General features: G+C 52.5%; 1 protein-coding gene across 7 annotated transcripts in view; it reads left to right on the plus strand.

Moving 5' to 3' along the window:
* Window positions 1-5,142, plus strand: part of LOC105479122 (solute carrier family 2 member 5) — a 62,527-nt gene extending 57,385 nt beyond the window's left edge. For all 7 annotated transcript variants that reach the window (XM_011736943.3, XM_011736949.3, XM_011736956.3 and 4 more), the window contains 8 exons: window positions 96-248; window positions 1,987-2,112; window positions 2,189-2,376; window positions 2,501-2,611; window positions 3,230-3,331; window positions 3,654-3,729; window positions 4,133-4,260; window positions 4,365-5,142. In XM_011736943.3, coding sequence (XP_011735245.2) covers window positions 96-248; window positions 1,987-2,112; window positions 2,189-2,376; window positions 2,501-2,611; window positions 3,230-3,331; window positions 3,654-3,729; window positions 4,133-4,260; window positions 4,365-4,568 — 1,088 coding nt within the window. In that variant the 3' untranslated portion in view covers window positions 4,569-5,142. The remainder of the gene's footprint in view (window positions 1-95; window positions 249-1,986; window positions 2,113-2,188; window positions 2,377-2,500; window positions 2,612-3,229; window positions 3,332-3,653; window positions 3,730-4,132; window positions 4,261-4,364) is intronic.
* Window positions 5,143-14,488: the final 9,346 nt, after the last annotated feature.

Consider the following 14,488-nt stretch of genomic DNA (forward strand, 5'->3'; position numbering starts at 1 on the left):
AAATAATGTTATTGCTAAGAATAATATACTTGAAGACAGCTTGTCCCTGCCAGACTAATTTTTCCTGATGGTGTTTCTATTTCACCTCTTCCCAGGTTTATCTTCCAACGTGGTCCCCATGTACTTAGGGGAGCTGGCCCCTAAAAACCTGCGGGGGGCTCTCGGGGTGGTGCCCCAGCTCTTCATCACTGTTGGCATCCTTGTGGCCCAGATCTTTGGTCTTCGGAATCTCCTTGCAAACGTAGATGGTGAGTTCAGGACATCTCGGGACCACCCCCACCCCTTCACCACCACCCTTGGCCCCCTCCTTGTGTTCCAAAGCTACCACCACAGGACAGGACTTTCTGCAGACTGGTCTCTTCTAACAGGCTGGATGTCCTTGGGGGGCCCATGCTGTCCTGAGTCCACACAGCAGGCCCTGGACAAAGGGGCAATGATGGACTGGCCGGTGTTTACTATCTAGTCCCTCTTAGGAGATGGATGAGGTGGCTTTGAGTAATTGGCTTCTCTGCCTGCTCAGCGGCTGTCCATATGGAGGCCTGTGGCATAGCAATGACAGCCACCAGTGTGCCAGGCTCTGTGCTTGGGGCGGCCCCAGCATCAGTTCATAGGACCCTCCCAGCAACGCTGCTGCCTGGAGCTCGGTGATTATCCCATTTTGCAGACCAGAAAGACAAGTAGCAGGAGTCAGGGTGGCCTGGCCCTGTGGGGGAGGTTGTGAGGACATCCCAGACCCTACCTCCGCCCTCCCCAAGACAGCCCGGGGCCTGGCCTGTGGCAGGTGCAGACACCTGTAACCAGGGTTGTTTTTGCATGACTTTCCCTTTAAACTATCATCAGTCATCCCATCAGTCAAAACACAAGCCAGTTCCTGCCAGGGTTCCACACACTGCCTGCAAGTCAGTCAAGTGGATCATCAAGCTCTGTGCTGCTTAGACACTGTCTGTAGAAAGTGCTTCTCGTGGGCCAAGTGCCAAGTCTCTTTTAGTAACTCATGTATTCCTCAGAACAGCCCTATGAGGCCTGTACCAGTATCATAGTCACTGTACAGGTGCATCACAGGCACAGAGAGATTGGAAAACTGGTCCAAGGTCTTATGAGGATGCAAGCCCAGCGGCACAGACCTAGGTCCCTGTTTAAGTACCACGTGCTCCGGCCTCTCCTTCACTCCTGCATGTGTTGGGGACACTTATGCCAAGGTGCCACATTCTCATCAGGAGCTGGGACCAGAAGTGAATAAGCTGGGTTCCTGTCTCAGGGAGCTCCAGAGCCGGACTCAGAACCACACATGGCACTCTAGGCATTTGTGTAGCTCTGGGCTTCATTGTTTTGCTTTGCCTCTAGTTTTGCTTTTGGCAGTGGCAGGGTTAATATTACCATTTCCGAATTTTCTGTAAGGGGGCCTCACAGTGTGTGGCCCTTACAACCCTCAACACATGGTCTGTGAGATGCGTCCACGCCGAGGCTTGCTCAGCATTCACTGCAGTACCAAATTCCACTCCTGAGTGCGGCCAGCCCATGTGTCCCCTCTACGTGGAATGTTAAGGACATTACCACTGTTTCCGGTGTCCTTTCTATAATCAGAGCTGCCTTGACCACTCCAGTTCAGGCATCCTGGTGGCCTGGCTTCTCTGGACATAGAGCTGGGAGTGGGCAGCTGGGTCAGGCCAGGTGTGCCCAGCTCCTCCAGCCCCTGCGAGACTGTCGTCTGAAGGACACGGGGACGTTCTTGCCAGCACTTGGTATTGCCGGCCTCATCGGTGTGGTCCGTCTGATGCGCTCAGGGGTGCGTCCCTGCTGAGCCCTGCCGCAGGTGTTTCCCGAGTGTCCACCGTCGGGAATTGCTGTTCTTAGGGCTGGGAAGCCTGTGCCCTCCTGGAGGCTGCGCCCCACTCAGGATGACGGCGCTGGGGCCGGCTCTGCAGAGGGCGCCTTCGGGGTGGTGGGGAGGCCGCTGGTGCCAGCTCGCTGCTGCCTTCTTCCCAGGCTGGCCAATCCTGCTGGGGCTGACCGGGGTCCCCGCGGCGTTGCAGCTCCTTCTGCTGCCCTTCTTCCCCGAGAGCCCCAGGTACCTGCTGATTCAGAAGAAAGACGAAGAGGCCGCCAAGAAAGGTAACGAGGGCTCGGATGGGGGCGGCCTCCAGGCTCTGCCCCCCAGCCCCGGTTCGACGGTGCCGCTTCTCCCCAGCCCTACAGAGGCTGCGCGGCTGGGACTCCGTGGACAGGGAGGTGGCCGAGATCCGGCAGGAGGATGAGGCAGAGAAGGCCGCGGGCTTCATCTCGGTGCTGAAGCTGTTCCGGATGCGCTCGCTGCGCTGGCAGCTGCTGTCTGTCATCGTCCTCATGGCCGGCCAGCAGCTGTCGGGCGTCAACGCTGTATGGGCTGGGCTGCGGGAGGACTCCGGGGGCGCGGGGCGCAGGTCCTGGGGCGCCGGGCGTGGGTCCCGGCGCCGAGGCCGCCTCCTCCGGGCAGCCGCCCAGCCCCGCGCTTGCCTTGCAGATCTACTACTACGCGGACCAGATCTACCTGAGCGCCGGCGTGCAGGAGGACCACGTGCAGTATGTGACGGCTGGCACCGGGGCCGTGAACGTGGTCATGACCATCTGCGCCGTGAGTGTCCTGGGAGTGGCCCGCAGCCTCCACCCAAGGCCCCTGGGGCCCCCACGCCCCAGCCTCGGCGCCGCCAAGAAGGCAGCCGGTGGCCCCAAAACGTGGAGGCCCAGCCCCTACTACGGAAACTCCGCGTGGGAGGTGGCCCCGCACCGGCCCCTCACACTTGGGGCTGCCGAGCTGTACCGGGCCCAGGGCCACCACCTGACGGGGAGGTAGGGGCGCCTGGACCGGGCAGCACCCACTGCTAGGTGGCTCCGAGCCCAGGGTACCCGGAGTGAGGCTCGGCCACCTGGGGATGGGAGCAGGCTCTGTGGGGGCAGCGTCTCCGTTGCATGCAGACATCTGGCCTCCAGAGGGCAGGAATCCTGTGGCTCAGGGTTGTGGGATTAGGAGGTCCTAGAGCTGAGTCTCAAGGGTGGGCAGCTAGGGTCCCGCATCACAGCCACAGCCGACTTCCCGCTGGCTGCCCAAGGGCATGTCTTGCACATGTGAGTGTGAGTGTGCGAGCACACGGGTGGGCACCCGGTCCGCCCAGCTCTCCTCATAGCTGCCCCATTGGAGGGGGCTGGCGGGAGTGAAGCTGGGCCTCCCCCGAGCCCTGCCACCCTCCTGTAGGTGTTTGTGGTGGAGCTCCTGGGTCGGAGGCTGCTGCTGCTACTGGGCTTCTCCATCTGCCTCACAGCCTGCTGCGTGCTCACTGCGGCTCTGGCACTACAGGTGAGGACGGGCCAGGGTCCCAGGAGCCCGGAGTTGTACCAGGAAGACCAGTGCTCCTCCCACCCTGCGCCTCCACCTGCCTTAAAAGGAAAAGGGGTCACAATGAGCTGTTTTAGCAAATACCACCGGCCAGACATCTGGGGACCACGTGTCCTGCCAGCTCATAGCCCACGTTCAGCTGATTTCCCAGTGGCTCATTGAGGTGGCACTGCTGGGGGAGGAGCCAGGTGCCATCCTCCACCCACCAGGGCAGGTTGGCGGCCCCCTGGGGTCCCGTCCTAGCTTATCTGCTCCAGGTGAACCAACTGCTTTCTCTCCACAGGACACGGTGTCCTGGATGCCATACGTCAGCATCGTCTGTGTTATCGCCTACGTCATAGGACACGCCCTTGGGCCCAGTACGTACCCAAAGCTGGCCTCAGGGTGTCACAACCCCCTCCGGTCCCAGAAGCTCCTGGCTGGAGCTCCTTAGAGACACCAGGTCTGGCCAGTGCAGCCCGGAAATGGCATCTCTTCCCCTGCCCACTGCAAGGGGGTGGGTGGCACATAATGAAAGTGAAATGGTAAAATGGTGGTGTGGGTAGGAACACACAGACTGTGCAGGCAGCAGAGTAGGCCTCACGGGTGGTTGCTGGCCTGCCGTCCGTGTACACTGCCATTTACCTACGTGCTGCCCCACATGGCCAAGAGTCCTAGAGACGCTGCTGCCCCGGGGCCAGCTACCTGATGGGTCTGCATGGCCAGGCCTGGGATACTCGGGCCCACTCTGCCTTCAGGGAGGCTGCTCTCCTTCCCCTACAGGTCCCATACCCGCGCTGCTCATCACTGAGATCTTCCTGCAGTCCTCTCGGCCATCCGCCTTCATGGTGGGGGGCAGCGTGCACTGGCTCTCCAACTTCGCCGTGGGCTTGATCTTCCCATTCATTCAGGTGAATGGGGCCCGGGGCCCACACTCAGCAGATCCCCATGCAGTAGGGTGCGAGCTTGTGGGCGAACCGAGTCCCACACTTGTCACCTGCCCCTCTTCCTGCAGGAGGGCCTTGGCCCGTACAGCTTCATTGTCTTCGCTGTGATCTGCCTCCTCACCACCATCTACATCTTCTTGATTGTCCCTGAGACCAAGGCCAAGACGTTCATAGAGATCAACCAGATTTTCACCAAGATGAATAAGGTGTCTGAAGTGCACCCGGAAAAGGAGGAACTGAAAGAGCTTCCACCTGTCACTTCGGAACAGTGACTCCGGAGAGGAAGCCAGTGGAGCGGGTCTGCCAGGGGCTTCCCCCTTTGGCTTATTTTTCTGACTTCTAGCTGTCTGTGAATATCCAGAAATAAAATGACTCTGATGTGGAATGCAGTCCTCATCTCCAGCCTCCCACCCCAGTGGGAACTGTGCAAAGCTGGGCTGTCTCTCTCCAGGTTGGCCTGTCACCAGCCCCAAGTCAAGCAAACAGCTGGTTCTCCACCTTGCTGTATCAACCTTTGTGTGGCTCCTGGTAACATAACAAAAGCAGTTACTATAGTGGCGAGATGGAAGGAATCAAATTTTGCCAGAGAAACTAACTCAGTGGCCCCGACAGGTCTTCCGGGGCCATGGGCATTTGTTTAGAGCCAAATTCATCCTCTTACCAGATCCTTTTCCAGAAATACCTGTCTAGGAAGGTGTAATGCAGAAACAATGACATCCAGAAAGCTGAGGAAGAGGTTCCTGTGGAGACACTGAGTCAGAATTCTTCATCCTAAATTATATTGTTAGTGGAAAATGGAATTGCTTCTGTGTAGTCAATAAAATGAATCTGATCACTTTTCAACAAGATGTGCTGTTGTTCTGTGAGCAAGTGGAAGGCAGGAGGAAGTTCCCTGCTCCTTCAAGCAGGTTTTTTTTTCTGTTTTTGCTTTTTTTTTTTTTTTTTTTTGAGACAGAGTCTTGCTCTGTCACCCAGGCTGGAGTGCAGTGGTGCGATCTTGGCTCACTGCAAGCTCCACCTCCCGGGTTCACACCATTCTCCTGCCTCAGCCTCCTGAGTAGCTGGGACTACAGGCGCCTGCCACCACGCCCGGCTAATTTTTTGTATTATTAGTAGATACTGGATTTCACCATGTTGGCCAGGATGGTCTCTATCTCCCGACATCATGATCCACCCACCTTAGCCTCCCAAAGTGCTGGGATTACAGGCGTGAGCCACCATGCCCAGCTACTTTAGGCAGTTTGACTGCACGAGTGTCAGTTCCTTGAGGTCAGGGGCTTGGTCAGTTTTGTTTATGCCTGAATCCCCAGCATCTAGAAGAGGGCCTCTGGAGACTGAGGTGGGAGGATTGCTTAAGCCTGGGAGGTAGAGGTTGCAATGAGCTGAAATTGCACCCTATACTCCAGCCTGGGCAACACAGTAAGATCCCATTTCAAAATTTTTTTTTAGTTAACTGGGCATGGTGACATGCCTTTGTGGTCCCAGCTATTTGGGAGGTTGAAATGGGAGGATCACTTGAGTCTGGGAGGTCAAGGCTGCCCTGAGTCATGATCACATCACTGCACTCCAGCCTGCATGACAGAATGAGAACTTGTCTCAAGTAAATAAATAAATGTAAGATTGAGGAAGCTTCCAAATGTCCTCAGGTATGTAGTGAAATCTTGAAGAGTCTTAAAATCTTTAGACTGTGGTAGGGGAGGAAGGGAGAAGGAGTGGGGTCTTGATATGGTTTGGCTGTGTCCCCACCCAAATCTCATCTTGAACTGTAGCTCCCATAATTCCCATGTGTTCTGGGAGGGACCCTGTGGGAGATAATTGAATCATGGAGGCAGTTTCCCCCATACTGTTCTCATGGTAGTGAATCAGCCTCATGAGATCTGATGGTTCTATAAAGGGAAACACCTTTTGCTTGGTTCTCATTCTCTCTTGCCTGCTACCATGTAAGACATGCCTTTTGCTTTCTGGCATGATTGTGAGGCCTCCCCAGCCATGTGGAATGGTGAGTCTATTAAATCTCTTTTTCTTTACAATTTACCCAGTCTCTGATATATCTTTATCAGCAGCATGAAAATGGACTAACACAGGTCTCTCCCCAAAAATATAGAGAGCTGGAGGCGTTTCTTAGAAATATGAATAAAGGGTGTGAGTGTGAGTGTGTGTATGTGCAAAAATATGGATAAAACCTTGAAAGTGCTGAATGGCCTGTGGCAATTGTAGTTGTAGTTGGGTGGCACAGGTGGTGGCCAGGAAAGACATCAGTGGGACTTGGGAGCACCTTTTGTGGGTATGGAATGGAGATTCCACCAGCAACAAGCTAACCCACTCACAAGCGGGCCCAGAGGAAGTAAATAGAACACTGTGATTGAACCATCCTTGGCTTTCTGCGGCAAGGTTCTGCAGGCTGGAAGGGGCACAGAAACAATCAAAGATGAAGGCTCTCAGAACTGAGGAGAGGCCAGGTTAGAATATCAGAAGTCAAGAAACTGCAGCACCTCTAACACAGGGGAGGCTGTGAAGTTCATGGTTCTGGATGTCTGCTCCCTGGGTTCAAACCTTGATTCTGCCACATTAATTGTGCAACTTGGGAAAGTTACTTATGTTTTCTGTATCTCAGTTTTCTCTTCTGTTAAATGGCACTAATAATAAATGTCTCACATGTCCATTGTGAGAATTAAATGACTTTATATGTTTATGGTGTTTGGATCAGTGGCATGTATTTAGTTTTCTTTTTTTTTTTTTTTTTTTTTTGAGACGGAGTCTCACGCTGTTGCCCAGGCTGGAGTGCAGTGGCGCGATCTCGGCTCACTGCAAGCTCCGCCTCCCGGGTTCCCGCCATTCTCCTGCCTCAGCCTCCTGAGTAGCTGGGACTACAGGCGCCCGCCACCGCGCCCGGCTAATTTTTTTGTATTTTTAGTAGAGACGGGGTTTCACTGTGGTCTCGATCTCCTGACCTTGTGATCCGCCCGCCTCGGCCTCCCGAAGTGCTGGGATTACAGGCTTGAGCCACCGCGCCCGGCCGTATTTAGTTTTCTTAAGTACTTTTAAGTGCTTGGGAATAAGCATTAATCTTGAGGACAAATAAACTCACAAATAAGATATAGTGAGAGACCACTATGCATGTATACTAGGATTGAGCAATCCAGTAAATGGATGGCAGATGGTGGGGCCATTTCACAGTTGCAGTGGGAGGTTACAGATAAGCAGGGAGAGAGCACGAATGATCCATGTGGTAGTAGATCATTCTCTACTCCAAGTAGACTTGGAGACCTTGGTATGAACTCACATGCAGTTTAATATAGATTCAGGCTACATATACAAATATTTACAGATAAGCATCTACACATGGGTTAGTAAAATACAGCAGGAGGAGAGATGTGGGAATATAGAAGGGAGGTGAGGAATTTGGAAAGACAAGTACGATTTCTCCAGTTGGAGAAGATATGATAGGAAGGTGAGGGATGGGCATTCCAGGCAGCAGACAGCACAGAGAGGTGTGGAGGCATTGAGGGATGCTACAAGTTATTTGGTCTGAAAGTGAAGCCAGAGAGGTGGCAAGGGGTGCAGGGTGGGAGCAGCTGTAGTGGATCCTGTGGGTCCCAGGAGCCAAGTTGAACTTCATTGTCAAGACAACCTGGGGTTACGTGATGATCGAGCTTCCAGGAGCACCTGGCATTAATGTGAAGGGGTGGGGCTCAGATAGGGAGACAAGCTGGTAAATAATGAGGGCCCAGCAAAGCCAGCAGTAGTCAGGGACGAATCTGAGGGAGCATTCAGAGAGTCAGTAGGATTTGGGGTCCACTCAGCCCTCAGCAGTGAGCAGTCAGGCGTCCCTGCCAGGTTTCTAATATGGGCCAATGGGGAATGGCTGGAAGAGCTGAGTGGCAGGTTTTAGGAGAAAGTCATATATACTTTTTGGACATGTTGAGATGGAGGAGATCATGGGACACACAGAAAATATCTAGAAGGAAGGTGGCATGTGGCTCTGGAGCTCAGGGGAGCAGGGACATAGGATTGGGGAAACTATATATATGTTAGCACCTACTGTGTGCCAGGCACAGCTCCAGGCCCTGGGACCAGGTCCTGAGTGAGAGGTGCAGTGAAGAAAAGTAGATTAGCCCAAGGGGTGACAGGTGGAGGAGCAGCTGCACAGAAAGAGGAGTGGGGCTGGCTGGGGGGCAGCAGATTCAAACGTCTTGTGAGAGAGGGTTGGCCATGGTTCAGGGAATGACGGGAGGCAAGTGATGCTGGGGCAAATAGAGGGTTGGGGAGGCAGAAGGGGGCACTGCGCAGACACTCAGTAGGCCCCCAGGAGCATCAGAGATTCTATTCTGATTGTGTCAGGAGGCCACTGTCTCACTTGAGCCAGAGAGTATCCTGATCTGATTTGCAATTTAAGAAATCATTCCAGCCGCTCCGGAAAAGAGTCTGAAGGAGCCCAGGAGACAGCAAGGAAATCAGATCCTTACAAAAGATCTGAGAATAGGTTAAAGCCTCATGTTTGTATAAGATTGACCCAGGTTTGCCAACCGAGAGGATGAAAGGTGGGAGGTGGGCTGGGTGTGCTGGCTCATGCCCAAATCTCGGTACTTAGGGAGGTTGAGGTGGGAGGATTGCTTGAGGTCACGAGTTGGAGACCAGCCTGGGCAACATAGTGAGACACCCTCGCCCCCCACCATCTCCACAAAAAGTAAAAATAAAAATAATTAACTGAATATGATGGTGCACACCTGTAGTCCCAGCAACACAGGTGTCTGAGGCAGGCGGATCGGTTGTGCCTAGAAGTCATGATCATACCAGTGTACTTCAGCCTGGGCAACAGAGCAAGACCTTGTCTCTAATAAATAAATAAATGAATAACTGTTTTTTAAGGTGGGAGATGGAGCACCATCCAACAAGGGGTACAGGAAAGCCAGCAGAGAGGACTGAGCTGCCCAGCTCTGCCATTTGCTGAGACCCAAAAAAGAGTCCTCCTTGGATTCAATGACTCAGTGACCTCAGGGAGTGCTGGCAGGGGTAGTGTGGGGGCAGAAGGTAGACTGCTAGGGTGAAGACTGCAACTGAGGCAGAAAAGAAAGAATGGGAGCTCTAGTTATTGTTCACTCTTCTTTCTTCCCTTTGCTATTCCTGCTTGAGTGGGTGTTATGTCACTCACAGAACACATACACATATATAACATAAAAAAGAAGTAGACATAGGCTGTGTGCGGTGGCTCACGCTTGTAATCCCAGCACTTTGGGAGGCCAAGACAGGTGGATCACGAGGTCAAGAGATCGAGACCACCCTGGCTAACAAGGCAAAGCCCTGTTAGCCGGGCATGGTGGTGGGCACCTGTAGTCTCAGCTACTAGGGAGGCTGAGGCAGGAGAATGGCGTGAACCCGGGAGGTGGAGCTTGCAGTGAGCTGAGATGGCGCCACTGCACTCCAGCCTGGGTGACAGAGCGAGACTTTGTCTCAAAAAAAAAAAAAAAAAAAAATTAAAAATAAATAAGTAGACATATATTGGAGGTTTGTAGGCAACATTTTCTTACTGATGGGGAGGCATGATTTTAAAAGTTTGGAGACCACTGGGGGCCAAGCTGCCTGCAAAGATCAGTGAAAGCTGAGAAATGACACTTTGGGACAATGAGACAATGTCAGGGGATTGTGATGGCAGCAGCCACTCCAGACGGCCTGTCGCTGCCATCACACCAGCGGCAGCAGGGAGGTGCAGCCCGGGCTGCACATTCCATGGAGCAGGCAGGAGCTCCCCGGGTGCTGCCGCAGCCACCCAAACTACAGCTGTAGACCCTAACCTTCCGCTCCATGGAGCAGGCAGGACCTCCCCGGGTGCTGCCGCAGCCACCCAAACTACAGCTGTAGACCCTAACCTTCCGCTCCATGGAGCAGGCAGGAGCTCCCCGGGTGCTGCTGCAGCCACCCAAACTACAGCTGTAGACCCTAACCTTCCACTCCATGGAGCAGGCAGGAGCTCCCCGGGTGCTGCTGCAGCCACCCAAACTACAGCTGTAGACCCTAACCTTCTGCTCCATGGAGCAGGCAGGAGGCACCCCAACCCCACCTCCCAAAGCGCTGCAGCCACCCAAACCGTGGCTACAGACTCAGGCATCCCCGCACTCTTGGGGACCCAGAAAGACCCCCCCGCCCTCACAGGCTTGGAAGTTCCTGCTTCTGCTGCCTGGCTTCTCCCTGCTGTCAGCGCCCACTTTGATCTCGGAGGCACTGCCAGGACTGCATGCTCCAGAGCCAGCAGGAGCTAGGGACAAGTAGGAGCCCCGCCCCTTCTGAGTTCACGGGGGTGGGAGCTCCCCAGGGGCAGCTGCAGCCGCCACCTGCCCCCCTGCCAGTTGCAGGCCCTGGGTGTCTCTGCATTCTGCACCTCCAGGGGCCCAGCAAGGCCTTCCCACCCCTCCCCTCTGTTTCCAGAGGTTCGGGGGTGTCTGCTCCCACTGCCTGGCTTCTACTCCAATCTCGGAGACGGGTTGGGGCTGAGCCTGGGCACTGTCACAGCTCAGCTGGGTGTGCACACAACCTGGGAAGTGCCGACATGCCAGTCCCCTCCTGCCTTGGTCCCCTCTGGAATTTGGGCACTGATGAGTGTAAGAGGGGAAGCTTAAGGGGGGCTGAGGGTGGCTCGGTGCTGGCCTACAGGTGCCCCTTACTGCAAGCAACATAGGCACCACAGATGGCTGTGGGAGGCAGACAGGTTCCTGAGTGGAAGTGGATGGGTCCCTGTAAGACCCCACCTTCAGGCCAGGGAGGGCCTAAAGGCTGGGGGCTGGGCTGCCAGTCCTGTGGACTGGACTGCAGATTTGTGATGCCTTTTCTGGGCCCATCTATGGCCCCCCATGGACCAATCGGCATGTACTTCCTCCCCTCTGAGGTCCATAAAAGCCCCGGGCTCAGCCAGAACAGGGCAGAGGATGGAGAGACGACAGGATGACCAACTGCAGAGAGGAGCTACCCCCTCCAGGGCCTCTCTCTACTGACAGCTGAACACTTGATGGGACAATCTGCCTACAGAGAGGAGCTACCTACTGTGGGTCTCCTCTGAGCTGTTCTAATACTCAATAAAGCTCTTCTTCATCTTGTTCACTCTCCACTTATCTGCATACCTCCTTCTTCCTGGACGCAGGACAAGAACTCAGGCAAAGGCACCACTGGCCACAGAGGTTTCTGGCCAGAAAATCAACACTTCAAAGATCAGATAACAATGCTAAGTCCCTAGGATGGGATCAAGGTCAGGACACTTGGGAGGTGAGAGATGGAGGTGAAGACAGTTCAGCTGAAGAGGGTTCAGACCTGTTTGCCCACCACTGTGTCCACCATGCCTGGAATAGTGACTGGCACAGAGTAGGGGTTCATTCAGGGTTTTTTGAATGAATGAGTCTTAGTGAGGAGGATTTTAAATGGTTGACAACAGAGCAAGAAAGAGTGAATCTGGGGAGGAGTTGTCAGTCCCCAGGTGACATATTCATAACCCAAATTAGGCAGTTGGAAGGTAGGTTTGACCAGCGTTTTTCACACTTCCAGATGTCACATACCAAAATTTGGTAGACTAACATTGGACTGCCTCTATTTTGCAAATAAAAACATTTTTTAAAAAGGCCAGGTGCAGTGGCTCATGCCTATAATCCCAGCAGGATTGCTTGAGCCCAGGAATTTGAGACCAGCCTGAGCAACAAAGTGAGACACTGTCTCTAATTTGCATATATATATATTATATATATATATAATTTTTTAAAAAAATGAACTCCCATCAACAACCAAAATGAGGAAACCATGTTTTAAAAGAAAGGGCATTTTACTATCTAGACAGGACGTAATCATGGAAAAAATTTCAGTCTTTTAAATTGAATAGATTTTTCTTTGTGAAAATCTCACTCCATTGCCCTGTGTCTTGGTATTGCTCAGTGGCTTAACCACTAGGACAGAAACATCAGAAACAAGGGCAGGGCAGTGCGTGGTACACTAGCCATTTCCATTACAGAAGGGCTCTCAGAAAGGACAGCTTAAGTTCCAATCTGGAATGTTAGTTAGACTGAGTCTTGTCCCCTTCAATCTGCTTTCTCAAGGGCTGTTTTTTAGTTCCTGCAGGAAGAATGAGAAAGCAGGTAATTGGGATCCTGACACTCTCATCTGAACCTTTCCTTTTCCCCTCCTACTACTCTGCAGTGAATTGGGTGCTTTTTTCCCCCTTTCTTATGTGTTTCCATTTTTTTTTTTTAGACAGGGTCTCACTCTGTCACCCAGTCTAGAGTGCAATGGCACCATCTCAGCTCACTGCAACCTCCACGGCGCCCAGTTTCTAGCAATCCTCCCACCTCAGCTTCCCTAGTAGTTGGGACTACAGACATGTGCCACCATACCCAGCTAATTTTTGTATTTTTTGTAGAGGCAGGGTTTTGTCATGTTGCACAGGCTGGTCTTGAGCTCCTGAACTCAAGTGATCCACCAGTCTCAGACTCCCAAAGTGTTAGGATTACCGGCATGAGCCACCACACCTAACCCTAACAGTGCTTTTTAAGGGGCTGCTCTTGTCATCCTACATTCTGCACAGCACTGGGACATGCAAGTGATACATATATGACATCTTCTGTCTTCAGGAATTTACAGTGTAACCAGGAAGATAAACACCATGCCTTTTCCCTTTTTGCACCCTTGAACTCAAAGTGGGTCACCAGAGCCATCTCTGAAAATTTGGCTGGGGTCCCTGCTCTTGCCAGATGTCTTAGTTCATTTTATGTTGCTATAACAGAATACCACAGACTAGGGAATTTACAAGCAACAGAAGTGTATTTGGCTCACGATTCTGGAGGCTGGGAAGTCCGGGATTGAGGAGTTGCATCTGGTGAGGACCTTCCTGCTATGTCATAACACGGCAGATTCCTTTATTTTAGCCCAGTGAGACCCATGTCAGATTTATGATACATAGACCCCTAAGATAATAAATTTGTATTGTTTTGAACCACTGCATTTTTTGGCAATTTGTTATAGCAGCCATAGAAAACTAATATAGAGATCTTGGTATTGGGAAGTAGAGTGCTGCTGTTAACACCTAAATACTTAAAAGTATGTAAATGGCTTTAGCATTGCACAACGAGAAGAGGCTGGGAGAATTTTTAGAAGCATGCTATAAAAAGCTTACATTACCTTGAACAGGCTATTAGTAAAAATATGAATGTTAATGACCCTGCTGGTGAGGACTCAGAAGGGAGGGAGGAGCAGAGTGGAGAAAATGCCTCTCCCTTTAGAGAATACCTACAATAGGCCAGGCACAGTGGCTCTCACCTCTAACACCAGCACTTTGGGAGGCTGAGGTGGACAGATCACTTGAGGCCAGCAGTTCAGGACCAGCCTGGCCAACATGGTGAAACTCCATCTCTATTAAAAATACATGGCTGGGCAAGGTGGCTCACACCTGTAATCCCAGCACTTTGGGAAGCCGAGGTGGGTAGATCATCTGAGGTCAGGAGTTTAAGACCAACTCGGCCAACATTATGAAATCCCCTCTCTACTAAAAATACAAAAGTTAGCTGGGCATAGTGGCACATGCCTGAAGTCCCAGCTACTCGGGAGGCTGAGGCAGGAGAACACTTTAACCCAGGGGGCGGAGGTTGCAGTGAGACAAGGCATATGAGACCACATGCCTCTCAGCCATAAGAGCCCCCAGCCCTGTGCCACCTCCTCTTCCTGGCCACTGCAGTTCAGCCTGGGTGATAGAGTGATACTCTGTCTAAAAAACAAAAACAAACAAACAAAATGCAAAAATTAGCTGGGCATGGTGGCACACGCCTGTAATCCCAGCTACTTGGGAGGCCAAGACATGAGAATCGCTTGAACACTGGAGGCCGGAGGCTACAGTGAGCCAAGATCATGCCGCTGTACTCCAGCCTGGGCAACAGAGCAAGACTTTATCTCAAAAAAAAAAAAAAAAAAAGAGAGAGAGAGAGAGAGAGAGAATACCTACAATATAGTCAGGAGCAGGATAAAGACAAATAAAGACCTCTCATTCTCTCAGTCTTGTCATGTACCCCACCTGTTACCATCCATGGGCAAACACATTTTTCCCCAGGTATCCTGTTTTTTTTTTTTTTTTTTTTTTTGAAACAGGTTCTTGCTCTGTCACCCCGGCTGCAGCCTCAACCTCCTGTGCCCCAGTGATCCTCCTACCTCAGCCTCCCAAGTAGCTGGG

Source organism: Macaca nemestrina, chromosome 1 (genome assembly GCF_043159975.1).
Source record: "Macaca nemestrina isolate mMacNem1 chromosome 1, mMacNem.hap1, whole genome shotgun sequence".
NCBI lineage: Eukaryota > Metazoa > Chordata > Mammalia > Primates > Cercopithecidae > Macaca > Macaca nemestrina.